The sequence below is a fragment of the Panthera onca genome, chromosome E3 (assembly GCF_046562875.1).
Source record: "Panthera onca isolate mPanOnc1 chromosome E3, mPanOnc1 haplotype 2, whole genome shotgun sequence".
NCBI classification, from domain to species: Eukaryota; Metazoa; Chordata; class Mammalia; order Carnivora; family Felidae; genus Panthera; species Panthera onca.
The window spans coordinates 39,758,524-39,785,429 of NC_138354.1; the positions used below are offsets into that span (position 1 = coordinate 39,758,524).

Here is a 26,906-nt window from a genome sequence, read left to right on the forward strand (position 1 = left end):
GTGAGAGGAGAGGGGAAAGCAGGGGAGCGGGCTGCAGGGGCAGGGCAGGGAGGAGCAGTCGAAAGAGGAACGAAGGACAGTGCTTAGTTCTCGTGGGGCCTCAATGGCAGCCAGTGTGCAAGCCAAGGCCAGGCCAGGCCACCCCTCTCTACCCAGAGAGAGGCAGGCACCCCTCTGTGGGTCAGGTGTGGCTGCCCGTCCCGGGACAGTGGGCAGCAGGGGGGATGGACTCACCTGGCACTACACAGTTCACTGGCACCCCGGCTGGAGGAAGGAGAGGGACAGCCCATGGCTCTCCTCTCTCCCTACCCTGCCCAATGCCTCTGTCCCTGGTGGAAGGGTGACCCGAGGCCAAGAATGCAAGGCCTGGCTTGACATTGTGAGGTCATGTTCCACACAAGGAGGAACGGGGGATGCCCATACCATCCTGGGAGGGGCTGGAAGGCTGCCTTATGTACATGGCCTGGGGCCGGGGGAGCCCCCACTGCAAACCGGGCCCTGTGCCCCCCATGGTCCATGGTATTTCACCCATCTCTCGCTCATTCCTCAAACCGTCATGGCACAAGGGAGAAAACCCTGGTCCAGAGGCTGTGGCACTTGCCACACAGCTCGTGTATTAGTTACCTAGCCCTATGTAACAAATTATCCCGAAGCTCAGAGACATACAACAACAAACCTTTATGATCTCATGGTTTCTGTGGGTCGGGAAGCCAGGAGCAGCTTGGCCGGGTGGTTCTGGCTCAGGGTCTCTCAGGAATGTGCAGTCGAGACGTCAGCAAAGGCTGAGTCATCTGAAGGCTTGACGAGGACAGGCGGGACCACTTCCAAGGTGGCCCATTCACTCAGATATTGGTGGAGGCCTCAGTTCCTCACCATGGTGGCCCCTCCACAGAGCTTTCCCTAGTATCCCTATGCTATGGCAGCCAGCTTTCCCCAGAGTGAATGGCTCCAGAGAAAGAGAGCACACCAGCATAGAATCCACAATGACTTTTACACCCCAATTGCCAAAGGGATCTACCTCACTTCTCCTACACTCTACTGGTCACACAAAGGCGCCTAGCACCACATGGGGGGAACTCTGCTAGGGTGTGGATCCCCGGAAGTAGGATCGCCGGGGACCATTTTCAATGCCGGGCACCATAGCTAGCTGAGGGCAGAGCCAGGATTCCAATTCTTCCGGGACGTACGGAGACATGGGGAGAGCCAAGAGAAGAAAGGCACGCCCGGCCTGCACCCCTGGAGGTTTCGAGGCAGGCAGGGAAACCAACGAACACACATCCAGTTAGGAAAACAAGGAGACTCTTCAAAGATGAGAATGTGGTTTCCTGCCTCTGCTCGCTGAGTGCCTGGTCACCGTCCCTAAGCTCCCAAGAGGCATCCAGCTGCACGTGGACGGATCAAAGGTGCCAACGCCAACAATTTCCCAGCCACCTGGGAAAAATGTCTTCCTGTATAAATTGTGCTCCGTGGGTAACATATTTTAACTAGCCCTAGAGACAGGAAACAAAAAAGTTGCATCAAATCTCAGGCAAGTAACCTTCTTTCCCTAAGTCTCAACTTCTCCAGCTGTAAAATGGGCAGACTCCCAAAACTGGCCAGATCCCAAAGACTGAAACCGTCTGGTGTTAAGCACATCGGGAAATGAGCACGTTCATGCACTGATGATAGGAATGTAGTATCTCCTTCAGACCCAGGCAGTAGGGAGGCCTGGCCGAGGCTCTTCTCTCTGGAAGGAACGCTGGACAGAATAGCGGCCCCTCCAAAAACGTCCACGTCTTGTTCACCCAACCTGTGAATATGTTGTGTTACACAGGGAGAGTTATGCCTGCCAATAAGCTGACCTTAAAAGAGGAAGATTATCCAGGATTACCCAGCTCGGCCCAGTATAATCACAAGGGTCCTTAAAAGATGGAAGAAAAGGAGTCCAAGTTCAGGGGAGACAACACGGAAAACACAACTGGCCCGCACCGGCTTTGCAAAGGCGGGATGCCACGAGACAACCAGGGTAGACGGCATCCGGGAGCTGGACGTAGAAGATTCCCCCGGAACCTCCAGGGACAAGCAGACTCTGCCACCACTTTGATTTTGGCCCACAAGACCTATTCCTGACCCCAACCTCCAGAGCTGCAAAATAAAGGTGTGTTCTTTTGAACCTCTAATTTGTGGTAATTTGTTACAGGGAAAGAAAACTAACACGGGAGGCCCTCCTGTGGCCACACAGAAACCGGGAACCCACGGGGACAAAAGGAGTGCCCACACAGGGGGCGCTTCTGCCTTCTAGATGCACTTGTGCATCTGGGCCCCCAGAATTCCTTGCGCGTCACTCCACGGTCCCTCCTCCTCAGGGCGGCTGGGGTGCTGGGGGAGGAGCCCCACTGGTCCGTGGTGGGATCTGCTTAACGTTACGAAGCATCCATCTTGGAGAACACGGAGCACCTTGTTAAAATAGTGACACATTTCGATGTGTCCCCACCCAGGGAGCTCACCATTTCATGCTGCTTCACTAGAAAATACTGAAGAGCAGAACAGTATCAAAAGTTCAATTCCAGTTCATAAGACAAACCAAGACACAAACGTAGGGACAGGGACAGGATCACGTTGGAAGGATCACACCAAGCTCTTCACGGTGGGAGACTGGGAGGCAGGCAAGGCTCAGAGAGGGCCACCGCTCAGGGCACGGGGCTGCCCCCCACCCCGGAGCTGCCTGCGGACGACAGGGGCACATGGAGGAGGTCCCAGGGTCTAAGCAGAGCCGACCCCCATTCACCCTCCTGGTGCCACACCTCCTTCCGTACCCACCCGCCCCCCCCCCCCCCCCCCCGGGACCCGGAGCAGGCTCCGAGCTGGGGCGAAGCTGGGACAGGCAGTGGAGCCTGCCCCCAACTCCCCAACGCCAACGAGGGCGGGGAGAGAAGGGGCGCAGAGGGGGGCGGAGAGGAGCCGTGGGGCAAGGGGGATGCACATGGGCGCGACTGGAAGGAGAAAGAAGGGGAGCGGCGAGGCCGGAAGGTGTGCGAAGAGGTAGCCGGGCAGCTTGGGGCGCAGTGGGGTCCGGGGCTCGTGCGGGCGCCGGGGGCCCTGGCCCCCGGCAACCCCCCGCCCCGTGCCGCGCAGTCCGGGGCTCTCCGCTCCGGGTCGGCCCTTTAACCGGTACTGGGTCAGCGAGCGACGCGCGCCCCGGCTGCTTTGCCGCGACTCTTCCCTCCGCAGAGCAATCCTCATTGGCCCCGGCAGAGGCCCGCCCCTTCTGACACTTCAGAGCCCGCCCCCCCAGGGAGGAGCCCCTCCCACAGCAAGTGAGATTCCTCCCGCCCCCCCGCCCTGTGCGCCGCACCTCTTACAGGAGCAGTAGGTCCGCGTAGGCCCGGCTCCTGGGCCGCAGGCCGCCCCGCGGCGGAGCGGGTCGGACCGGACTCACTGCGCACGCTCTGCCGTTCGCGGCCAGCCCCTGTTCGGGCGCCGTTTCCCCCCACCCTTAAGCCGCTTCTCCGGTCTGGACCACCCAGATCCTCTGCACGAATCAGCGCTGGGACCCTGCGCTCGGAGCCTACGGAGACCGAAGTTTCGGAAGGGACGCCTCGGCGCCTGGACTCGAACCTGTGTGCACTCTGAGCAGTCCAGGACCAAGTGGACGCCTCTGTAGTGTTCAGGTGCGGCCGCCAGGCGGCCCTCGCCCCACTCCGCGGACTCACGACGCACCCGCCCCTGCATCGGGTCTCGCCACCACTGGGCCCTCTGTTCCTCCCACTCACGTACAACACAAAGCAAGCCACGAAGGAGGTACGGATGGCGCGCCAGGTCACCTCTCCAAGGACCCCACCTCAATGAAAGTCCCCCCCACCCATCAGTGACTCAGCCCCCCCCCCCCCCCCCCCCCCCCCCCCGCCCTCCAGCGTCCGGGTCTACACCCACACTAAAACAAGCACGTTTCCACTTCACTTGTCTCCAGCCCCTTTGCCACCCTAGAGCCAGTCCCTCAGGGTCTCCTTGCTGGGGGTCTTACTGAAAATGGCAGCATATCTTCTGTTCAAAACCCAGCAGCCTCAGACTGCAAAGTGGCACGGTGGGCGCCAGGGCTGGAGGAGGGGTAACAAGGGTTAGTAATCTAGTGGGAACAGAGTTGTTCTGACGGGCGACGGAGAGGTTTTGGAGGCCACGGTGGTGATGACCACACCCCTTTCTGGCGAGGGTGGCCGACTGTCCCACCCAACACACTAAGCCTCTGCCACTGGATCTCTGTGGGGCGGTTCCCCTGGCCCGGGTGCACGTGCCAACCAGCACCGGACCCTGCCATCCCTGGTGTCACCCTTGCGGACCAGTAGCGCGGTTAGTCCTTCCCGGATGCTCCGGCCAAGAGTCGGCGTGCTGACAGGTTTAAGTGAGGCCCCCCCGAGCTGAGCAGGCCAGGCCAAGTCCTCGCTCCGGCACTCACCAGCTCTCGACCTGGGAGCCCCACTTTCCCCGTCCGAGAATGGGGAGGACCCCTCTGGATGTCTGGCAGAGAACGGGTTAACACTGGCAATGCACATGGAATAAAACCTAGCACCAAATAAGGCAAGTGCCCACTGCTCAGCCTCTAATAGATCTGGGAGCATGGCCTGCTCCCTCCCAGCAGGGTGAGCTCTGAGCTGGGGGAGACCCGCCCTGCCCCTGGATCACTGGTGCAGCCGGCTGGCTGGCGCCGGCATGATGCAGGAGCTGGTCGGTCACCTGTTAGGTCTATGATGTTCCTGCTGCCCACAGGCATGTGGCCAGAGACCCAGCCCCTTGGTACACCGAGAGGTGGCTGCTGTCCCAGGCCTTTCCCGAGCCCTGCCTTACGGTGTTGGCTCTTCCCAGACTGTTCACTCAGCCTGGAACACAGCTGGGGCCAGAGGCTGTTTTCGTCACTTTGGGCCTGGACACGCTGTCTGCAGTGGGCTCTGTGGCAGAGGCAAAAGGGATGGTTGCCAAGCCACACGAGATGGTGACCTGGGACGTTTGCCTTGACCTCTTATTCCAAGAACTTCACCCATTCAAAACGGGGAAGGTGCGGCCCGCCCCAGCACGCAAACGGGGACAAAATCAATCCCAGGGCTGGGGCTACGCCAACCCTGGATGTCTGATTGCCACATCGCGGCTGCCCTCGTGACCTGCAGGGCTCCCCAAAGCCCACTTGCCTCAAAGCGGCCCTATCAGCCCCTGCTCCCAGCGTGGGGGCACTGCTGCCGGGCCTGGGGGACACGGACGGCTGCGGGATGACACTGACGGGCAAATAGTTGCAGGGCTCCGGACACTGGTGATCCCCGAGCTTCCCACCAGCACCAGGCAGGGTCACCCACAGCGGTGCAACCCAGGGGGCACGTGGGATCCCCGGGCCCACCTGGGAGTCGGATGAGGAGAAGGGGATGTTCAGAAAAAGCCCCAAAGGAAGCCGAGCCTTGATTACCCCGAGGGCTCAAAGAAATAGGGCCGCGGGCTGGGCAAGGAGCGGTGGCCAGGGTCATCTCTGGGCCCCTCGGCCACTGCATCCTACACTCAGAGCCAGGCAACCTGGAGTCCTCTTGAAGGCCGAGGAGAAACGGCTCGCAGTATGCTCAGGCCCAGCCCCATGGCCTTGGCCTCTACTTCACTGGCCCAACTCAAAGGGGCAGAGGGGAGCCCGTGGGCCATCCTCACCCAGCCGGCCTGGCCTCCAAATGCCCTGCACGGCCCACCTGAGGCCCCTCCCACATCCAAGTCCTCCCAGGCCCAGCTCCTAATTGTCCCCACAATCAATTCTCCCACTTAAAATCCCAGAAAGCACTGGGGTGCCTGGGTGGCTCAGTCGGTTAAGGGTCCGACTGGATTTCGCCTCAGCTCACAGTTTCACAATTTGCTGGGATCGACCACCAAGTCGGGCCCTTCACTGACAGTGCAGAACCTGCTTAGGATTCTCTATCTCTGCCCCTCCCCTCCTTCAAAATAAAATTTAAAAATCCCAAGAATACCCTTGTCCTCTGTCCCCCGACATGTAAACTTCTGGAGCCCTCCACACTCACCGTCCCCAAGCCCGTTCCTGTCCGCTTTCCAACCTGCGACCCAGGACTTTCCCCTCCCGCCCTTCATTTCCAACCAGCACAACTGTGTGTGGGGCTGCAGGCCTCAGACACGACCGTCCAACAGAGAGGGGCCCTGTCACCTTCACTGGGGCCCCCCAAGCCTGGGATCAGCTAGAATCCAGCCGCTCTCCTCCCCACCCCACCCAGAGAGCCACCGAGGGGACGGCGCTCTGCCTTGAAGCAAAACTCAGACACGAGACAAGTCCCTGCGGGGCGAACGTTTATCTAGCTGCCTCCACCTGGCAGGCCTCCACCTGGGGCAGGGCTCCCACTCGCTCCCTGGAGACCAGCTCCTCGACGGCTCAGCCCTGACAGTGTCCAGCTAAGGCTGGTCGTCCCTTCCAGCCGTGGTCCTCAGTCACTGCCTGGCTTCCTCCGCCTGCCACACCAACTCGCCCGAGATGTAGGTGGCCCGCACGTGGAGGGAGTCATCGAGCACCACGAAGTCTGGGTCAGAGGCGGCCGGTGAGACAGAGGCAGGGGTGGGTCCACCACCACCCCACACCCATCCAGAAGCTGGTGGGGAAACTGAAGCCTGGGACACGACCTGGGCACGGCCACCCCACCCCATCAGAGGCTGACCAAGGCCCTGGAACCCATGTTCCTGGAAGCAGGGCACACGGGACAAAGACCCCAGCTGCCCCTCACCTGACCCGACAGGAAGAGGAACCCGGGCTGAGGTTGGTGGCCAGGTAAGGCCACCTGGGCGCAGGGAAGATCCCACCTGCCCTGGCACTATCCCGAGTCCCCGAGCCCTCCCGAGTCTTCACCGGCCCGGGTGCCCACGTCGGGCCCTGACCTGCATCAGCCCCGAAGTCCAGGGTCCCCTTGTGTTTCTCCAGCCCCAGCAGCTGTGCGGGGTGCAGGGACGCAGCCTCCAGGGCCAGCTCCACACTGCAGCCTGCTCAGGGAACACAACCGGGCAGTCACCCCCCATCCCCAGCTGGTTCCGTGGGCAGCCTCTCCCCCAGCCCCAAAGCTCCAAGTCCCAGAGAAATCCCAGGTCTCTGCAGCAGGCTGACAAAGCCCCGCCTTCCCCCTCATCTGAGGACACTGCCAGGTACCCTATTCCTGGTCACTCACCCATCCCAGCTCTGCAGGGCTCCCCGCCTCACTGACAAATGCCCTGGACCCAAATGGCTGCAGGCCCCTCCTCCTTCCGGGTCCCGGGAAGAGCCCCCCAAAAAGCAGCAGTAGCCTGGGCATCAACGAGGCCACCTGGTCTTGGCTTTCCGTCCCTGCTCCCTCTCAAGAAGCCACACACGACCAAATCCTTTGTCTTCTGTTCCCTACCTCACCACCCCTCCCCCCAACAGCCAGCCTACAGCCATTTCCTGCCTCCTGGCCTGTCTCCCTGCTGCTCTAAACAGCATGTTGAACCCGGGCACCCCCAGGTGACACCCCAGCCCCGGGCACTGCCAAGAATCCCGCAGGGCCCGGCCAACCACAGCCTCTGCCAAATACCCCTCCCTGCCCCCCCCCGGACACGCCTACCCCCTCAACAAGCCCGAAGCGCTGCTCTGACCGCCCCCCTCCCCTCCCTAAAGCTCCGTACCCACGGAGTCCTGCGAATCCACAGGCCCCAGGCCGAGGGCCTTCCCGTGGGTACGGTGAGCACCCTTTTCTCGGTGCCGTGGCCTCACTGCCTATCACCCTGGGTCCCAGCCACATGCTTGCTCCTCGCTCTCCGAACCTGCCCCTGAGCTGCTGCAGGGGGCCTCAGCGTGTTCCTGGTGCTCCACTCCTAGGAATCCCATCCCACAAGGGGTGTCGCTGCAAGAGCCCAGGGGTCTCCGTGCTTCCCTCCAACCTGTCCCCCCCCCCGACACATATGTGCACGTGCGCGCGCGCACACACACGCGCGCGTGAGCACACACCTGCCCCCTCCAGCCTCACCAACCTGTAGCCTGCAGGAAATGCCGGACGCAGACATCCATCGGGGCTATGCTGCCGCTCAGTGTCTTGGTGCCTTGAGAGTGAGAGAGCAGGTTCTGGGGGGACCAGGGGCTACTGGGCACATGGGGGGTGGGGGGCCCACAGGCCGGCGGCGAACGCTCAGATGTCTGCGTCCCACAAGAGAGGCCAAAGGGCCGTTGTCGAGGAGTCAGCGGGACGAGAGGGTCACTCACCGGCCACATAGGCTGTCAGCCCGTCCACCTCCACCTCCTGCTGCCCCAGCGTGTGACGCCCATTGCCCAAACCCAGGGCGGGAACGGCGTCGGTGACCAACACCAGCCCTGCGGAAGGAAGGGGACTCAGGAGCTGCCCGGCCGAGTCCTCCCACCGGGCCCCGCCCCGCCCCGCCGCTCACCCTGGGGATGGGCCCGGTGGGCGATGCGCAGGGCGGCCGGGTTGGTGTGCGTTCCATCCGCGATCATCCCGTAGAAGATGTGGCGGCCGGGAGGCAGCCGGTCACTGGTCAGGAGCCCCACGATACCAGGGTCACGGTGGTGGAACTGGACAGAGATGGGAGGGCAGCTGAGCGACGGCAGGAGCCCTTGCGCCTACCCGCCCAGGGAGTTGCGGTGGGGGGCACGGGGCACTCACAGGCAGCATGGCGTTGAAGAGGTGGGTGATGAAGGTGGCTCCACTCTGCACGGCTTCCTCCGCGGCCTGCAGGTCGGCCACCGAGTGTCCTGCATAGGGGACCTGGACTCAAAGTGTGCACTCAGCCCAGGACCCCACGTGGGCCCAACCCTGGAGGTGGCAGTCCTCACCTAGGGACACACAGATGCCACGGGCTGTCAGCGCCTGGATCACCTCATGGCTTCGGCCCAGCTCGGGGGCCAGCGTCACAATGCGGACGTTGTCCAGGGGCCCGTAGGTGGCCAGCACATCGTGGAAGGCGTTGGCCTCAAAGGAGCGCAGGTGGGCTTCGGGGTGTGCACCTCGCTTCTCCCGGCTGATGAACGGGCCCTCCAGGTGCACCCCTGGGAGAAGAGGAGTGGACAGCTCCAGTGGGCCTCTGGCCCTGCAGCCCCCGCCCTGGCCCGTCACCTGCCCGACCTCCCTCCCCAGTTGGGCCTCTGGAGGGGGAAGGGCTGCCAACAGGTCCCCAAGGAGCCTCCCGGGGTGGGGGCAGGGAGAGGGGTCAGCCACTCACCGAGGACCCCTGCCCCATGGGGACCACCACTCTTCACAGGGATCTGAGGAAGGACCTGGGGGGAACCAGCTGTTAAAGCCCTGCCCCCTACGGCCCAATGCCCAGAGATCACAGCCCAGCCGAGGTCAGAGGTCAGAGGTCAGAGCCCAGCCCCCTGATGGCCTTCCGTCAGATAGCAGAAGGTAGTCGAAGGCCCCCAACCAGAGTCAGGGAAGGCACAGCGCTAAGAACCATCAGGACGCAGAGGAACACGCAGGGGCAGAAGGCCAGCTGCCAGCAAGGAACAGGAATGGACAAAAGGGACCTGACCTGGCCCTGCAACGTGGCCAAAGGGTCTGGACCCAGCCAGACAGGGGAGCGGGCCCGGCCTCCTGAGCTGCAGGACCGCACACACGGCCAGGGTCAAGAGGAGGCGTGCAGTCCAGGCAGCACGAGCACAGAAGCGGGGGTTCGGGGGCCAGAGAGGTCGGTGCACGCGGGGCTGGAGGCTCAGGCGTCAAGGGCACAGCCACACGGTGCCTGAGCCGAACACAGGTACTCACATGACCCGTCTTGGAGGCGGGGCGAGCTGCCAGAGAAACCTGCCGCCCGCCGAAGGGCCCTGGGGCACCTCACCCCAAACCAGATACAGCGATGCGTAAAGAGGCTGAAACCCTGGGAGCCTGATGGGCCGACCCTGGGCAGGTGTGGGCAGGGGCACGTGGTGGAGACACCGAGGAAACAGGCAGCGCCTTGAGAAGTGGGGTCGGGGGGAACCACAGACACCATTAAAGGGCAGCTGGGCCCGTGAATGTGCCCTGCAAGCAAACCAGAAGGGCTCCAGGCGAGAGGTGGGTGGAGGCACACCCCCTGCGATTAGGTTAACACTCTCAGCACGGAGCCAGTGAGGCTGTCCCCTCGGCCCAGGGACCTCAACTAAGGGCGCCCCCAGGAGCCCACTCCAGTCCCGGGGCTCCCAGCAGCCTGCTGGCGCCTGATCTCAAACACAGCCGACGGCCAAGGCTCAGGGGCAGCTCGGGGAAACCTTGGGGAGACAGAGGACGAACAGGGCAGGGCCGGGAAGACACGTGAGGAGAGATCCTGCACCCGTGAAACAGGAAGACGGTGTCAGAAAAAAACACTGAGAGAGAAAGCGAGCTCTTCCAATTAAAAGTATGTGAGGGACGCCTGGGTGGCTCGGTCGGTTAAGCATCCAAGCCTTGATTTCGGCTCAGGTCGTGATCTCGCAGGTCACGAGATCAAGCCCCACACGGGGCTCTGCACTCACAGTGCAGGATTCTCTCTCTGCCTCTCCCTTGCTCACACTTGCTCTCTCTCTCTCTCAAAATAAGTAAACAAATACTTAAATAAGAAATAAAATTAAAAAATACAACTTGAGCAATAAAGTAAAAAACAAAACAAAACAAAACAAAAAAACCCAAGTCAAGAACCGGAACATAGAAACACAGGAAACATTCAGGAAGCGGAGTCGCAGAAAGAACCAGAGACGCCATCCAGGAGGCCCAACCGTGGAATGATGACTCCCAGGAAAGACGACAGAGAAACGAGGGAGAAAAATCACACACGCGCTGTGATCAAGGAAAGCAAACAAAACCAAAAACCAAACTTCAGACCGACAGGGTGTGCCAACGGCCAGCACAATAGATAAATTCCCCACAGGCCCCACACGTGTCACCCTCAGACTTCAGAACCCAAGGCCAAAGGGGAGATTCCACGAGCTTCCAGAGGGAAGAAATAAGTCATGCACAAAGTATCAGAGGTCAGGTGGCTTCCGACTTCTCACCAGCAACCCTGGAAATGAAAAAACAATACAGCAACGCCTTTAAGAATTCTAGGGGAAAGTCACTTCTAACCTACACCCAATCAAGAGAATAAAAACCTCGTTAGACCTTCGAGATCTTGAAAACTTTGCTCTCTGCGCCCCCGTCTCTAGCAGAAGCTGGTGGATATGCTCCAAAACAAAGGCAAAAACCAGCAAAGACAAAGGCACGGGAGAGGGGATAGAGGCCCAGCAGAAAGACGCCAGGGGACCCCCCCCCCAGGTGACGGGAAGGAGCTCCTAGGACAGCTCGGTCCAGTGAGGCCGGCAGCCAGGGCCGCGGAACAGGTCCCTAAAGCTGCCGAGGGAAAACGACGTTGATAGAGCGCTGGGCGCACCCACACGTCCCGCAAGAAGAGTGAGAAACGGGCAGAGGCGGGGAGTGGAGTCGCCAGCTGAGAGAACAAGGAGTCCCAAAGACACAGGGCAGACGGGTAAGAAAACGGGTCAGCACCGAGCCCTTCGCCCAGTCCCACCGGCGGGTCTCCCCAAGTCGGCAGGCTGCTACCTGGGGAGGGCAGGGGGCCGGAAACCCACGAAGAGGAGTCTAGCCTCAGCTCCGCTGGTGGGAAGCAGACACCCCTGTTCACTGCCCTAAACCGGCCTGGAGCTTAGACAGGCGAGAGCAAATTCCAAGGACCGGCTGAGCTGAAGGTGACCGTCTCCAGGTGGGAGCTGGTGGGGGCAAAGGGCTGCTGTTTTTCCTAACAAGCCAGGAGATTTCGTGTAAGTTCGCTAAAAATTAAAAGCAAAACAAACCAAAAGGGGCGCCGGGATGGCGCAGTCGGTTAAGCGTCCAACTTCAGCTCAAGTCATGGTCTTACAGCTTGTGAGTTCGAGCCCCACATCGGCCACTGTGCTGAGGATGAGGACCCTGCTTGCAACTCTCTCTCTCCCCACCCCCCACCCCGATCCTCCCCTGCACTCTCTTTCAAAATAAATAAACTTAAAAAAAAAAAAGGTAACGGCTGAGTTTTTCGGGAATAGATTTTTTGCTCGCGAACACACCCTCTCGACCCTCGCCCTCAACCCATCTGTGGAGGACAGGCCCACGTTCCACCAGGCGACCCCGTCGTGACCAGTGTCAGGTCCCGTCCTGAAGCTCTCTCCGAGTCTTCCAAGAGAGCTCGGTGCCAGACACGGGGCTACGGTCAGATGGCCGGGGAGGGGATACCCCAGCCCACGGGGCAGATGAACTTGTGGGTGAATCTCCGGATCCCGTCTTTCCGGGGAGCCCGCCTTGTGACACGTTCTACGGGGTTCTGCACACGGTCGGCACTGGGACTCCCGCACAGGGAAAGGGGCCCCTCTCGATGCCGTGCCCGCCACTGGCTGTTGTCCCCACCCAGTCTCACAGGTGCCACTCTCACGCGGATGCCTCCAGGAAGGTACGCAGCCCAAGTCCAGGTCTCATGTTCTGAGCCCGAGGTAAGGTCTGAACCCGACGCACGGGGTTCACTTTGTACTTCGAAACAAAACTGAGTTTTACGGGGGAGAGACAGAGAGCGCTAAGTAGGGAGAAGGCAATGAACGACAGCACGGACGGCAAGAGAATGGGAAAGGTCAAAGTGCAGAGGGCATGGTGAAAGCCTGGCTGCCGCCTGAGGAGGTAGCAGGTCTTGGCTAAGCACACGATGGACCAGAAGCCGAGAACACTCCAGCCAGAGCTTCCTCCTGGGAGAGTATGAAAGGGTAAGACTGAAAGAGGCCCCCAAAAAGAGCAGGTGGTCTCAATGGGCCAGAACACGATGATAAGGGGTCCGGGTAACTTCTGACAGAGCAGCATTCCAGTTCTGCCCAGTGTGAGCCAGCCCTGGAAGAAGGTGGGTGGACGGGAATCGGGGAGATACCTAAGCGAACAGCCCCGTGGCGCCTGAGATGACACTGGATTAAATTTTCACATTCACGGCCTCCGCGATTTTACTTTCTACTGTCCAACGCCTTCATCCTGTGAGTGTTTGTGGAGACTGACAAGTATCAGCAGGAAGCCATAAACCAGAGGGGTGCCTGGGGGGCTCGGTGGGTTAGGCATCCGGCTCTTGCTTCCGGCTCAGGTCATGATCTCACGGCTTGTGAGGCTGACCCCCACGTCGGGCTCTTGCTGATAGCACAGAGCCTGCTTGGGATCCTCTCTCTCTCCCTGCCCCTCCCCGGCTTGTGCACCCACGTTCTCCCTAAATAAGTAAACACACATTAAAGGAAGAAAAGAAAACATAAGCCAGAAATCCTAGTGACCAGAAACTCCCTGTCCTAAAAAAAGAGATCTCACGACCTGTATCACGATGGTCAAATGTGCTGTCGAAGCCACGGGCACAGCAGAGTCACAGCTCCAAAGAGCAGGCAACAGAGACAACAAGATAAAACAGGGCAGAAGGCCTGGGAACAGGAGAGAGAATGGCCCAGAACGGCTGGACCATACGTGGGGAGAGGGCCGAGGCTGGGGCGGCTAGGGAGGGACTGCTCAGAAGGGTAAAAAGGGGGTGGGGACGCCTGGGTGTCTCAGTCAGTTAAGCATCCAACTTCGGCTCAGGTCACCATCTCACGGTTCATGGGTTTGAGTGGTTAGAGCCCCGCGTCGGGCTCTGTGCTGACAAGTGCTTCGGATTCTGTGTCTCCCTCTCTCTCCGCCCCCTTCCTGCTCACGCTCTGCCTCTCTCTCTCTCAAAAATAAACATTTAAAAAAAAAAAAAAAAGAAAGATAAAAGGTGCGGGGCTGAGTGATGTGCTATGCCCTGTCCCCTGGGAAGGCCGCTGCGGCAGGACTCGGAGCAGGGCCGGCAGTCGGGAGACTAGGCAACAGTCAGGAAGCCTCACTGGTAGGTCCCGGGAAGGGGGAGGACAGTAAGGTGGGCGCGTTCCCAGATTCCAGGCAAGAGAAATCAGGGATTGATGACCAAGAGAAAAAACACAGAACCAGGTGGCTTGAAGTAGGAAGTTTTTAACCTCTGACTTTGTGATGGGAGGCCTGGGGGAAATTTCCAGAAAGATGTCCACACATGACAGCATATCAAGTTTTTAAGAGGTACTGCACAGAGCGCTGCCTGCCCCACAACCCCAGGAGACGGACGTGGTGCTCATTCCCAACTTGGATTTGAGAAAATGGAGGCTCAGAAAAAAGTAAGGATGGTCTCGTGTCCCCCAGATGACAGATGAACTTAGGGGGCCAGGACCCAATCCCAAGCCCACACTCAAACTCCCGCAACACGCAACTCCAACTGTGCGCCCACACACCCAGGAGGGACCTCCCCACCCATGACTGGCAACATGACCCATAATTGCAAAAAAAGCCCTGTACTGGAGAAAACAACAATGCTGGGGGGGGGGGGGTGGTTAAAGGGTAACTGCTGCCCTTCCCCAACTCGACTCGGGTAAGGGGACGTCCACGCTTTTCAAAACCCACTAAGCATCAAGCGGTAAAGAGGCATGATGAATACCACCTGCTTTCCGGCGGTTACCATGTAAAGTCACCGCCCCAAAGAAACCCAACAAGATGCTGGGGTGAAGAATAAAACCGGAGAGCCCGCCTGGGTGAAAATGTCTATAGGGCCATGCAGAGAAGAGAGGAAGTGGAAGGGTGTGTGTGGGGGCCACAAGGGCAGCAGCGGGGACGGAAGGGGGCGGCAGGGGCAGACAACGAGCTTCTTTCTGGAAAGCACATTCAGTGGAGTCACACAGCACAGACAAGTTAGGGGGGATGAACCTGAGGAGATGGTACAAATGTGGCAATCCAGAAAGTCCCAGCAATCGGTTTCTGGAGCCAGGAGGTGGCCAGGGTGTGAGGCGGAGAGGACTTCTAGCCCCGAAGACACCGCAACAATAAACATGAAGGCCTGTGGGAAGGGCTGCAGAGGCAGTGACCCCCTGCGGGCGGGGGAACACCAAAGGAGAGCCTAGGGGCAGGACCCCGGACCCCAGGCCCCAGGGGGTGGGGGAGGCTAAAGGGTGAGGCCAGACCCAAGTGCCAAGGGGTTTGTGGCAGGAAAAGTTTGAAAATTAAAGGGGTGCTACTGTTGAAGCCCCCTTCCCTTGAGACCGGAAGCCTGACCTCACCTTGTGATAAACCTCCGGTGGTGAGGTGACCAAAGTGGGGCAGAAGGAGGTGACTCCATGCGACAATATCCTCTGGGCCACCAGGGCGACCCCCGAACCCACGTCCTCCGTGGCCTGAGAGAAGTCAACGCCAAATCCACCTAGGGCCACAAAGAGGAAGGTTGCACGGTGCCCGGACCACCTTCTCCGGGTCCCTGTCCCCTAAGCCCTAGACCGCACCGTTGATCTGCACATCGATGAAGCCAGGCGCCAGGATGCAGCCCCCGCAGTCCCGCTGCTCATCCGCCATTCGCCGCTCCTCGAAGAACAGCTTCTCCGGGTCCAGAATGCGGCCTCCGCGCACCCACAGATCCTCCCTGCGGCCAGAGCCGGACAGAAGCTAGGACGGCCGGTCCCTGGGCCCACCAGAGCAGTGCCTGAGCCCGCATCCCGACCCCGCACCCCGCTCGGCTCCGGGCCCCACTCCAGCACCGCGCGACCCCGCGCCCCGCGCCCCCACTTCAGCAGCTCCCGCACCCTGTGCCCCACCCGGCCCCGGGCCCCACTCCGGCAGCTCCCGATCCCCCGGCCCCGCGCCCCACCCGGCCCCGACGCCCACTCCAGCACCTCGAACCCCGCGCCCCGCCGGCCCCGGGCCCCACTCCAGCAGTGCCCGGCCCCGCGCCCTGCGACCCATCCCAGCAGCTCCCGCTCCCGCATCCCGCGCCCCACTCCAGCACCTCCCGACCCGGCATCCCGCGTCCCACTCCACAACTGCCCGGCCCCGCACCCCGTCCAGCAGCTCCCGCACCCCGCGCCCCACCCGGCCCCCAGGCCCCAATCCAGCAGCTCGCGACTCCGCATCCCGCGCCCCACCAGCCCTGGGCCCCACTCCAGCAGTGCCCGGCCTCGAGTCCTGCGCCCCATCCCAGCAGCTCCCGATCCCGCGCCCCACCGGCCCCACGCTCCACTCCAGCAGCGCCCGGCTTCGCGCCCTGCGCCCCACTCCAGCAGTGCCCGGCCCGCACCCCGCCGGCTCCGCACCCCATCTAGCAGCTCCCGGCCCCGGGCCCCAACCCAGCCGCTGCCGGCTCCGCACCCCGCGCCCCGCCCGGCTCCCGGGCCCACCCCCGCAGCGCCTGACCCCGCACCCCACCTGAGCAGCGCCCGCCCTCGCAGGATGCGGCAGTTGGTGAACTGGAGCACCGGGGCCCGCCCCTCGCCCTGTGCGTCGCGCATCGTGAGCCACCGGAGCCCCGCCGCCGAAGCCCGCTCTCCCGCTCTCCGCGCACTCGGCCGACTGCGGCCCGCCGGGCTCCGGCCGCACCCACGTGACCCTCAGCTGACTGAGGCGTGCCACGTGACCGGCCGGCCCACGTGATCAGGGCGCCCACGTGACCGGCACGCCCCTGGGCCGGCAGGGCCGCCGCGGCCGCCCCCGCCCCGCCCCCGCCGGGCCCGGGCCCACACAAGCGGTCCACACAGGCGTCCAGTCACAACCGAGAACTTTATTGGACACGGCTCGGCTCCAGGACCTCGCAGGCCCAGCACACTGGCCCGCGGCCCCCGACAGCCAGGGCTGGAGGAGGGTGGTTCGATCCAACGAGTCTCGGAGCAAACGGCAACCCCACAACGCAACACTCGACCTAAGATTACTATATAGTTGGGGACGGAGGGCTGCTCCACAGACGTATGAACAGATCAAATCTTTATAAATAAGAAACATCCAGTGAAGAGAAAATGACAACTCTAATTCACCCTTCTACAGAGCGCTCTAGGGCAGATGAGTGGGGGCGGCCGGAGGCCCGGATGGGGAAGGAGTGGGCCCGGATGTCCACGGCACGGGGCGGGGCGGGGGCGAGGCCGGGGTAGCAGACAACGGGCACTAGGACACTGCGCATTTACAAGACCGACTACTGGGGGGGCGGCGGCCCCGTGCGTGTGTGTCAGGCTGTTCATTTCGGAATGAGGGGTGGTCTTTACATCGTGTTCTGTGGCTGGTGCGCTCGGAGAGGGGCTACTTTGTGGAGAGGATAAGGGCAACGATGAGACCGTAGAGGCCGAGCACCTCGGCGAAGATGAGGATCAGGATCATGCCCACGAATAGCCGGGGCTGCTGGGCAGTGCCACGCACACCAGCGTCCCCCACGATGCCAATGGCAAAGCCAGCTGCCAGCCCGCTGAGGCCCACGCTCAGGCCAGCACCCAGTTGGAGGAAACTCCTGGGGGAGAGAAGACACCGGACAGACGTCAGCCACCTGCCAGGGGAAGCAAGTCACCAGCCCGACGCCCCCTCCCCAGCCCTCCCAGCCCCGTGCGGTGGCCTCGCCCGAGGCAGGACATGACCTATGGGGAGGGGCCCGGCACTCACCTGTAGAGAGTGATGCCATCATTCAGGGAATTAGCGATGAGGACGGCCACCACCAGCCCGTAGATGGCGATGATACCAGCCATGACCACTGGGATGATGGACTTCATGATCAGTTCTGGCCGCATGACAGACATGGCCGCGATGCCAGTGCCACTCTTGGCTGTACCGTAGGCGGCACCCAGGGCTGTGGGGAGGGGGCAGGAAAGGCAAGGTGAGCTCAGAGCACCTGGGGCCAGGACCCTGGGGGTAGTAGCTGTGGCACGGCCGAGAGACGCCGTAAGTCATCACCGACAAGGTGAGATGAGGCTGGCACCCGGCTCAGGGCAGGAGGTGGCCCTCGGGGGCAAGAGCTACAGCTGGGCACGCAGGGAGCTCAGGCAGCTGTCTCCTTCCTCCAACAGAGGCCCTTAACGGCTGTCCCGCCTGTCTGGGCTCCTGCTCGGCTGTTTAACCTTGGCCCCAACCTCCCAGAGACCCCAGTACAGCTGCCCACGGCCTAAAAGGTGGAGCTCTGACAGGCCCAGCAGAGCAGCCCAGTCACATGGAGAGAAAGCTGAGGGCATCCTCAGGCACACAGCAGGACTAGGCTCTCAAGTCTGGAAAGAATCCTCTCTGCCATCACCCAGGTGGACCATGAGGCCTCGACAGACCTCCCAGAAGCACGCCTGCGTGCACAGAGGCCTTGGGCTCACAGAAGCCTAGATTTCCACCCCCCCAAGACCTCCAGCAACGAAGCGTGGGGGAACGGGAGGACGCCCGGTCTCCTCTGATGGTACTCCGCCTCCTCTTGCCAGGGTGTGCTGCCTTCCTCCAATCTCCCTTCTCCTGGCCTCCACGCATGGAGTAACTTGTGCACAGAATAGAGCCACAGCGGGCCCAGGTGGCTCTTCTGACTCCTGCCCTCCAAGGTCTTGCTGCACTGCTTGAGCAAAGGATAACATGGCTCATGGGTTTCAGAAAAGATGTGGACACTCTTGACCATTCCTCTGCACGTTTTATTCACCTATCTGGGCCACAAAAATGCCTCCTCTCTGTGTTCATCACTGAGCAGGGAGGAAGTCAGAGGAGCTCTGGCTTCCCGGGGCTCCAGGCCCGGTGAGGAAACACACATGGCCCCTCCAAGCACAGCAACACGTTCTAGAAGAGTGGGGAGGCCCGTGGGAGTGGGGGAAGGGCTCCATAGAGAAAGTGACGTTTGAGGAAGAGGCTTGAGTGAGCAAAAATGATTGCAGACTGCACGCACGAATGGAGACGTCCCCCAACGAGGCATCACACTGGGAGCTAGCAGAAAGAGAAAAGAAGTAGGGGTGGCAGCAGAGGGATTTCCACTCCAACACCACCACGCCTAGACACTCGGCACCTTTAACCTGGGGCTCAGGGCTGTTCTTCACGAAGCTCTTCCGGCAACTCTCCTGGTTGCAGTGCATTCTGGGGGCTGCTACTGCACGCCCCGCACCACATCGGGCTATGTCAAGTGCATGCAAGGAGCCAGTGCCATGGTTTGTCACTCAAGCAGGAGAGCACAGGCGATGAGTGTCACTGAGTAAGGCTGTCACTGAGTAAGGCACCGATTACTGGGAAGTTAGCATCCCAGGTAGCAGGACACGGCCAGAGGTGGAAAGTGAGCGGGGCCCTTCTCTAGAAGGCAGCAGGGAGATCGTGTGGCTGAAGGTGGGGCCGCCACGACAGGAACAAAGGGAAGAAACAGGGCTGACCATCAGGATGGAAAAGCAGCCTGGCCTGGGCAGCAGCAGGTGTCCCGGAAAACCCTGGATGCCAGCTCTGGAGGCCAAGCCTCACCAGGTCCCAGATCGAGCAGGGAACAGAAAGTGCAATCAGGAGGCAGTTCCAAGAACAAAGCACCAAACGCAGGGTGCCTGCCAGCAGGGAGGAAGTCAGAGATTACGGTAAAGGAGCAACTGACAAACTTGTGGAAGACTTGATGAAGAAAGAGTTGACAGGACTTCTGTCACAAGAAAAAAGGGGAAGCAGGAAGGAGATCGGGCCCCACAGGAGCAGGCAGCACTAATCCTCAGGGGCCTGGGGCAACAAAAAAGCCCTAGACCAGTGATACCCTGTTCTCAGTAACTTCCAGAGACCTGCTTTCTGATCAGGCTCCATCTGAAAGTATCAAGTTAAGTTCCAGAAAAGGAAGAGATGTACCTGATGACTAGAGCAGGCCAGGAGCTGGGTACAGAAAAAAGGCCCAAGGGGCAAACTCAGGGCTTCGGGAACAAGCAATGGCAGCCAGAATTCAAGGAATTCTGGGGCGGGAATGTCTTGTTTTGTTCACTGATGTTCCCCTGTGCCTGGCACACAGTAGGAGCTCACTCGACATTTGCTGAATGAACGAATGACAGCCATAAATAACAACGCACACATGGCCAGGCACAGTAGAATCTCAAGAAGTGTGGAGGCAAAGAGCAGAAAAGGGGTGGGGGGTTACAGCAGCCTGTCCGTCCAGAAGTGCTGGAAAGCAGACAGCCCCTTAAGATGTGGAAAGAGCAGGGTTAGCTGGGAGAGAAGGGGAAGTCCAGATCACTTCTCCCACCACAAATGACCCCTTATGTGCACGTGATGGGAAGGGCAGGGTAGGGCTCACTCAGTAACTCATGACTGGCAGACAGGCCCAGGCAGAGGGCGGCCCTCAAGACAGCAGAGTCCCCGAGCCCCCACCTCACAAGTGTTTACAGACAGCACAGGCTGTTTGGAGTTCAAACCCGCCACATACTTGCACAGGGAGCCTCCCCAGCCCACCAGGTAGGGTGGGGCAGGGCGGGGTCATCCAAACCAAAAACCAGACCTACCTAAGGAGGCCCAGAGGAGACCAGGCCAGACCAGTCTACAGGCTTGCCGCAGACTAGGACTCACCTTCCTGGGTCCCACGTTCTTGGGCCTGGCCCACGTGCCTTTCTCTCAGGTAGACCAGTTTTCACCGAATTCAACACCCATTACCGTCAAGACCTAACTTCAAAAGCAGGGTGCCATCAAGAACCTGGAAGGCCCCTTCTCTTTGCCTAGGGGAGCCCTCCCAATTTCGGACCTGGGAAAAGGGAAGTCATTCATTCATTCATTCATTCATTCAGGCCTGAACCAGACGACTCCCTCCTAAGGACAAAGACCCAATATGACACTCTATGCCACTCTCTCATTCACCCAGAAGTAGACCCCCGACAGGCGTGCACACACATAGCACTGATGCTGGCCTGCTTCCCAAACACCCGTCCTTCGCCCTTAGCCTGTCCAGACCCCTGCCCCATTCCACACAATCCTAGCCCTGGGCTCCTGCCAGCTGTCAGGACCAACCCCTCTGCCCCATTTTCCCAAACAACCCACACATCCCACAGGGCTACGGGGAAACAGTGACAGGCCGTAACCGGAAGCACCTGCCTCTGGGTACAGACCCACCTGACCCCCGTCGGGGGCGGGCCGCCACAAGGGCGAGAGCTGTGTACCAAGGAGGGGAGCGCCAGGGCCTCATCCCCCGACACCCCCGCCGAACAGGGGGAGCTTCCCGAGGTGTGATGTCACACCTGCCCGCAGGATGGCGGTGGGGGGTGCGGAGCAGGCGCAGGACCGCGCGCCCCCACCCCAGCCTCCCTCCCGCCTCTCCTAGGGCTAAGATGGCAGCGGCGCCGCCGCCCCACCCCCGCACCTACACTGACGGCGGCAGGGCTGCCGGCCCAGGATCCCCGGGAGACCCGTGAGACCCGCACCCCCGCCCAGCCCGCAGGCCCTGCGACCCGCAGCCCTCGGGGCCCCGACCCCCGCCCGCGGTCACGTGAGGCTCGGGACCCCCCCCCCAACAGCTCGGAATTACGTCAGCGTGACGTCACACCAAGAACCCTAGGGCGACGCGGGCATAAGCTCCGCGAGTCCCGGCGCCCCCAGCCTCCCGAGTCCCTCCTGCCTCGGCGCTCACCGCTGAAGACCATGGCGGCCGAGGCGCCCATGACCGCGAAAAAGGAGGCGTACTCGGGGCCGCCCTTGGCCTCGGACATGTCTGCGGGTGGGGAGAGGGCGAGCTCAGCGGGCCAAGACGGGGGCGAGGACGGGCCGGGCACGGCAAGCGAGCGCAAGGAGAGCAGTCAGGCGGCTGCGAAGGCGACCCGGCCCGTCAGCGGCTGCGCTCTAAATACCAGCACCGCAGAACAAAATGGCGGCCGCAGCCGTGTCACATGACCCGGGCTCCGCCCCTGCGGGCTATACCACTTCGTGCAGGCGGGGGGCGCCACGGCTTGGTACGCCCTAGCGGCCCTCTGACTGCTCCTGCACCGTGCCGCCGCCCAAGCGACCCGGACTCAGGCGTTCCGCCCCACCTCGGCCTCCGCGGACGCGGAGCCGGGCGCTGGCAGCTTCTCGCACCCCTTGGCGTTGGGCCCGTCCGGCTCCCGGGCGGGGGCGGGGCGGTGACCCTCGTATTAGCATATGGGGCGGGGCGTGGGGTGCCCCGCCTCCTCTGCGGCTGCGAGGCGCCAGCTGGTGCGGCTTTCCTTTACGTTCGCCGAGTGGATTCGGCGGCGAGGTTCTCGCGGCCTTTCTCCGGGCACCCGGGACCGAGGTCTCCCCGGGAAGTCTTCATACTTCAGACGGAGTATGAACAGACGGAGCCGAAATCCCAAGGCCTGGGCGTCGGCCTTTTCTTCTGCTCCAGTCCCCAGGAAAGCCCCTACCCCACCTGTGAACTCCTGGCCTCTCCTCGCAGCCCTCCTGTGCCCCCAGGTCGCCCCACCCCGACCATGTCCCCAGTCTCCTCCAGACACAGACCTACCGGCCCCCGTCCCAGCTAATGGTGACTTCTCTCCTGGCTTCTGAGGAAGAGGAGCCCCCTTCCCTGCATCTGTCCCCTCCCTTGCATCAGGGACCCAGCCTTCAGTTGGGGGGCTGTCTCTACCCCCTCAAGATGTAAGCCTGGCTGGTTTGAAACCCTGTCAGTGCTGCGACCTGTGGATGATTCCCCAGATTTCTGCATATTCTGGGATCCATTTCCTCCAGTCTGTCCTCACGCAAAGCTGACACCTGCAGGGCTGCATTTATTTCTGGAACAACAGCCAGTGGTTCCTTCCCATTCCACCCGGCAGCTTGGCCTGGGGTTGGAACTGTCCTGCTGATCCCATGAGGGGTTATCGGCACCCCGACTGGCCGCCTTCTCTCTCCCCACCAGCTGTGGTTCCCTTTGCCCTCTTGTTCCTTGCCTTTCAGAACTACCTGGTCCTTGGTCTTCCTTGAGCTCCTTGGCCCTGGTCCCAGCACTAAAGGGTTCTCCCCGGAAGTCCTGGGTGGCAGCCTTCTCCATGTGGGCAGTGTGGGGTCAGCACCTCTGCCCACCGCCCCACCGGACTCAGCTCCACCTTCCACAACAACTTCCCTGTGGCCCCTTCCCATTGGCAAGACTGGGTCCTCCACCATGCCAACTGGCAGCCTGCAGATGTGTCTGGTCTGTCCTGTTTCAAAAGGGAGGAGGCTGCCGTACCCCCGGAGGCCTCTCCACCTTCCTCCGCCACCCTCTTCCCAGACTCTGACTTCTGCAAAGAGAAATCTTCACTCGGTGTCTCCACTTCACCCGCCCTCCCTCCCAACCCCTTGCCTTTGCCAAGGTCACCTGGGACTTGCCGTTTCTCTAAGCTGAGAGGCGTTTGTCAGGCTGTATGGGGGGGCCTCTTTGCTGCATGGCCCGCTGCCCACTCCACCACACCCTCTCCTCTCTCTCCAGCTCACCTCCTACAGCCCGACGCCCTCATTCCTTCTTCCTGGGGTCACAAGGAGGACCAAGGACAGGCCCAGGCCCCGCAGCAGCCTGGCGTCCCTGCAGGTGTCTGGTGAGCCCAGGGTTCCCGCCGCCCGCCCTACCCCTGGGCGGTCACGTCCAGCATCTCGCACCGTTCTGTCCCAGCCCTGATGGCACCCAAGTGCCTGCCACAGGCCTGCCCCTCACAGCTGCAGGCATTTAGGGTGCAGGCCAGGGAGCCAGTGCTGGCTGGGGAGTGTGCGGGGGGAGACTTCAGACCAGAATTCCTCCGCCAGGAAACCACGCAAACACCCAGAGGTGGGCAAAGCACGCCCCTGCCCCCCGCCCCCCGTGTGGCTGAAATCCTAAGACCCAGGGTGACAGTTCCCTCCTGGGGCTCAGGGAGTATGTCATCGATGCTCACTGTCGTCTCATTTTCTGCGCAGGGTGAGGGGTCACACCAGGTCTCTGGGGGGGACTGCTGACACCTCCAGCCAGCACGTCTCAAAGTGAGCTCACCCCACCCCCACCTGCTTCCACTCTGTTATTTCCATTTCGGGCAAAAGACGCTCAAACCAGCAGCCTTGAGTCACTCCACTGCTCACTCTTTGTTACTCACCGAGCCCCGAGCTTCTGCTGCTTCCTGGCCGCTAGCTCTGCCCCACCGCCCCTCCCCGCCCCCCGCCACTGCACCTCCCTCCTGGCCTGGGTCTCCTCACAGCCTCTAACCGGGTACACCTGCTCAGTCTTAACCTCCCTCCCCGCAGTGCATTCCTCACCCTGAAGCCGCAGGATCTTTCTAACTGGCACACCTGACCAGTCTCTCCATTCCTGGAATCCTTCCTGTCGCAGGCTGGACCCTTTGGCGGTCCCCTCCCTCTTATCGCCAGCTCCAACCGCCTCCCCCCCCCCCCCAATCTCATCCCAACTGCTGCTCCTTCCTCCCCTGTGCCCTGAGCCTGTATCCCTCTCTGCACCAACTGCTCTCCTTCCCTTCTTGCGTAAGGAGTGCTACTCGGATCTTTAAAACACCACCTCCTCCAGGAAGCCCTCCTGATCTCTCTTCCTTCCTTCTCAGACCCTTTCTTCATCCCTCACACTCCATCATTATTTTTTTTTTTTCACTCACTACCTCCTCTACTGAGGGTCGCTGTGCCTCTTTTTCTGTATCTCTGATCCCTGGCAGATTAGCTTTAGCACATAAAGCTAATGTTTAGTGGTCACCAAGTGTGTGTCACGGCTGTCCTAAGCCTTTTTAGGGTATTATATAATCCTCATAAAGACCTTTTGAGGAAGATGCCACCATGACTCTCATTTTGTGGACAAGGAAACGGGCCTAGGAAGGTCAAACTTCTTGCCCTGGTCAGCCTGCTAGAGAGGAGTGGAATTGAAACTCCAACTCCTGGCTGGGCCGAGCTGGTGTGGCTTTCCTCCTCCTCTCGTCTCCTCACAGGGGCTCAGGGAGCATCCAGTGATCAGTGAGAAGGCCAGAAGGGACCCAGGGCACTTTCCCTTTGGCCTGTGAGCACCGGGCAGGTGCTCGGGGCTGTGTGGTGTGTGACCAGGGACACACGTCTCTGCCTTCCCCCTCACAGCTAGGTCCCCAGGTTGAAATCACAGCATTGTCAGCCCCTGGCCTGTCATTGCACAGTGGGGATTTGCAGAAATAAAGGAAGGGCTTTGGGAAACTCAAGCCAGAAATCCCAATAGGGAGAGATTTAGATAGATGGGGTGGGGGTCGGGAGTGTCCTGAGCCCCCGAGGATTCTAATGAGGATAAAAGGACCCACGGTCCCCACCAAAAGATGGTGGGAGAGGGAAGTCCAATGGAACTCGACAGAACCCTGAAGGAAGGGAGGGGGACAGGTGGGGAGATAAAGACCAGGAATAAATTTCCAAATGATCGGAAAGATGAAATTATCCCAAGGAAGCAATTTCAACAAAGCAAGAAGTGAGTCTGGAGACGGTGGCAGCAGCCTTATCAGGAACATGAGGAAACTGCAGACAACGAAGCCTGTCACACAGCGTGCCTTCTCCCTGGGGACAGTTCCATTCTTCCGAGTCACAGTGACCACATGCCAAAGGCACAGAGCTAAGAGATGTGGCACCCTCCTCTCTTGGCTCGGCTGGATAAGAGCTCCATGTGGCCCAGGCAAGACAGGGGTGAGGTGAAACGGGACTGCAGTAGTTCCACGGGAGGGGAGTGAGCAAAGGCCATTTTTCTTCTACAACTGAAAAAAATTAGGGCTTCTATTTGGGGCAGTGGGACACAGAACTCTTGATCTCTGCATCATGAGTTCAAGCCCCACGCTGGGTGTAGAGCTTACTTTTTAAAAAATAGGGCTTATAAAATGACAAGATTTTTTTTTTTTAATAAAAAGTGTCCAGAAAATAAATTTCAGATGTCCTATGGGAAAATCGAGCAGGGTACAACGAGGACCCGACTCCCGCCGCCATCACTGGTACAGGGAGCCCGCAGGCCGGACCTGACCGCTGGGGGATGGTGTGCGGCCAGGGCCTAGCACCCGGCCTGGCACAGGGTTCTCAGAAAGGGTGCCCACAAAGGGGATCGCCTGCCCTGGACCCTCCGCCCGGTCTGGGCTCACTCAGCGTTTGCCTCCACCAGTCGGGGGTTACGATGCCCTCCGACCCTCAGCCACTCATCTAATATTTATCGAGCCTCTACGGTGTGCAGGCAGCAAGCTAGGCCCTGGCGAGTACAGAATCAAGGACGAGGGCTCTTACCCCCAGGGTCTCGCAATCCAGTGGGCACTGGCTGTGCAGACAACGAGGTCCCGACGCTAAACCAGAACTGTGGTTACTGGACACACAGATGACGGGAAAGGGGGGAGGGGCCAGGTGGCTCGGACGGCCCCCGAGGGGTGATCTCTGAACAAGGTCTTAAGAGATGAAGAGGGCTGGGAGCCGGGGAGAGGCACCACCCGGTTTGTACTGGCCTCACAGAGGACGACAACCACGGGGCACAGGGCAGCTGCCGCACTGGGAGCGGGTGTGCATGTCTGCGTGGACGGTCCCTGAAGTGGCCAAGTGACAAGCAGGCGGCTGAGGAAGGGTACACAGGCGTGTTCCCTGAACAGGCACGCAGATGCCACCAATAGCGGTGACCCCCGGGGTGGGGGGCAAAGGCGAAGATGTCCCTCGTGGACATTCCGGGACCGTATTGCTTTTCTGCCCGGTGCACACTTTACCCTTTGAGAAACTGTGAGACGGGAAGGAATGGGAAGCAAGTACCCAGGGGGCACGGGTTTCCTTTCGGGGGCACAACTAGGTGGCCTGGTGGTTGCACAGCCCTGCGAATGTACCACGTGCCACCGAGTTGGTCACTTCAAAATGGTTAGGCTCAGTGTGAAAAAAGCCACTAAAACAAAGCCCTTCCATGGCCACCTAGAGGTGGGGACACAAGCTGGGACACGGCTACCGTGGACCAGGCCCATGAAGGGGCCCACGTGAGGGCAGGTGGGGGGGGGAGTAGGAGACGAGGGCCCCGGGGAAGACACCGGTCACCGAAGCTGACCCGGCCGAGGGAGGCAGGCGTCTGAAACGTCAGAGGCCAGGGTCTCAGTGTCAGTCACAAAACGGTGCTAAGCACCCTTACGGAAGAAGTTGTTGCCGCAGGGAGTTTGGGGACGTCCCCCAACCGTGGGCCCCAGAAGCCTGTCTCACCCCGTCACCCATCCAGAACCGCCCTGGACTGGACACCAGCCGCACGGGGACTCCTGCTCAGGGGCTGACGGTCTCGAGGGGAGGGGATGGGGG

The 26,906-nt window shown here is 60.9% G+C and overlaps 3 protein-coding genes across 5 annotated transcripts in view; all 3 read right to left on the reverse strand.

Moving 5' to 3' along the window:
* Positions 1 to 547, reverse strand: part of PDPK1 (3-phosphoinositide dependent protein kinase 1) — a 78,241-nt gene extending 77,694 nt beyond the window's left edge. For 2 of the 3 annotated variants that reach the window (XM_060648176.3, XM_060648175.3), the window contains exon 1: positions 235 to 545. The gene's annotated coding sequence lies outside the window, so the exon portion shown is untranslated. Of the gene's footprint in view, positions 1 to 234 lie in introns of all 3 variants that reach the window. The other variant, XM_078440222.2, reaches the window with a different exon arrangement.
* Positions 548 to 6,283: 5,736 nt separating this feature from the next.
* AMDHD2 (amidohydrolase domain containing 2) lies at positions 6,284 to 16,289 on the reverse strand. Its single transcript, XM_060648166.3, has 11 exons — positions 16,188 to 16,289; positions 15,272 to 15,408; positions 15,053 to 15,192; positions 9,184 to 9,238; positions 8,798 to 9,010; positions 8,628 to 8,716; positions 8,392 to 8,536; positions 8,210 to 8,317; positions 7,981 to 8,049; positions 6,880 to 6,981; positions 6,284 to 6,527 (listed from the first exon to the last, which is right to left on the reverse strand). Exons 1-11 carry the CDS (start codon positions 16,268 to 16,270, stop codon positions 6,439 to 6,441), a joined length of 1,230 nt encoding a protein of 409 aa, XP_060504149.1. The 5' UTR covers positions 16,271 to 16,289; the 3' UTR covers positions 6,284 to 6,438.
* A 230-nt stretch (positions 16,290 to 16,519) lies between these two features.
* Positions 16,520 to 21,562, reverse strand: ATP6V0C (ATPase H+ transporting V0 subunit c). Its single transcript, XM_060648167.2, has 3 exons — positions 21,325 to 21,562; positions 17,403 to 17,586; positions 16,520 to 17,253 (listed from the first exon to the last, which is right to left on the reverse strand). The coding sequence occupies exons 1-3, from the start codon at positions 21,401 to 21,403 to the stop codon at positions 17,049 to 17,051; spliced, it is 468 nt and encodes a 155-aa protein (XP_060504150.1). The 5' UTR covers positions 21,404 to 21,562; the 3' UTR covers positions 16,520 to 17,048.
* Between the last annotated feature and the right edge of the window lie 5,344 nt (positions 21,563 to 26,906).

Coding starts and splice junctions, on each gene's coding strand:
- AMDHD2 (XM_060648166.3), bottom strand. CDS start 16,270: ATGCGCGACGCACAGGGCGAGGGGCGGGCCCCGGTGCTCCAGTTCACC. Junction 8,537..8,627: donor TCTTCAACGCCATGCTGCCT/GTGAGTGCCCCG, acceptor ATCTCTGTCCAG/TTCCACCACCGTGACCCTGG. Junction 8,050..8,209: donor GCTGACAGCCTATGTGGCCG/GTGAGTGACCCT, acceptor CTCACTCTCAAG/GCACCAAGACACTGAGCGGC.
- ATP6V0C (XM_060648167.2), bottom strand. CDS start 21,403: ATGTCCGAGGCCAAGGGCGGCCCCGAGTACGCCTCCTTTTTCGCGGTC. Junction 17,587..21,324: donor GGCCGCCATGGTCTTCAGCG/GTGAGCGCCGAG, acceptor CCCTCCCCACAG/CCCTGGGTGCCGCCTACGGT. Junction 17,254..17,402: donor GATGGCATCACTCTCTACAG/GTGAGTGCCGGG, acceptor TCTCTCCCCCAG/GAGTTTCCTCCAACTGGGTG.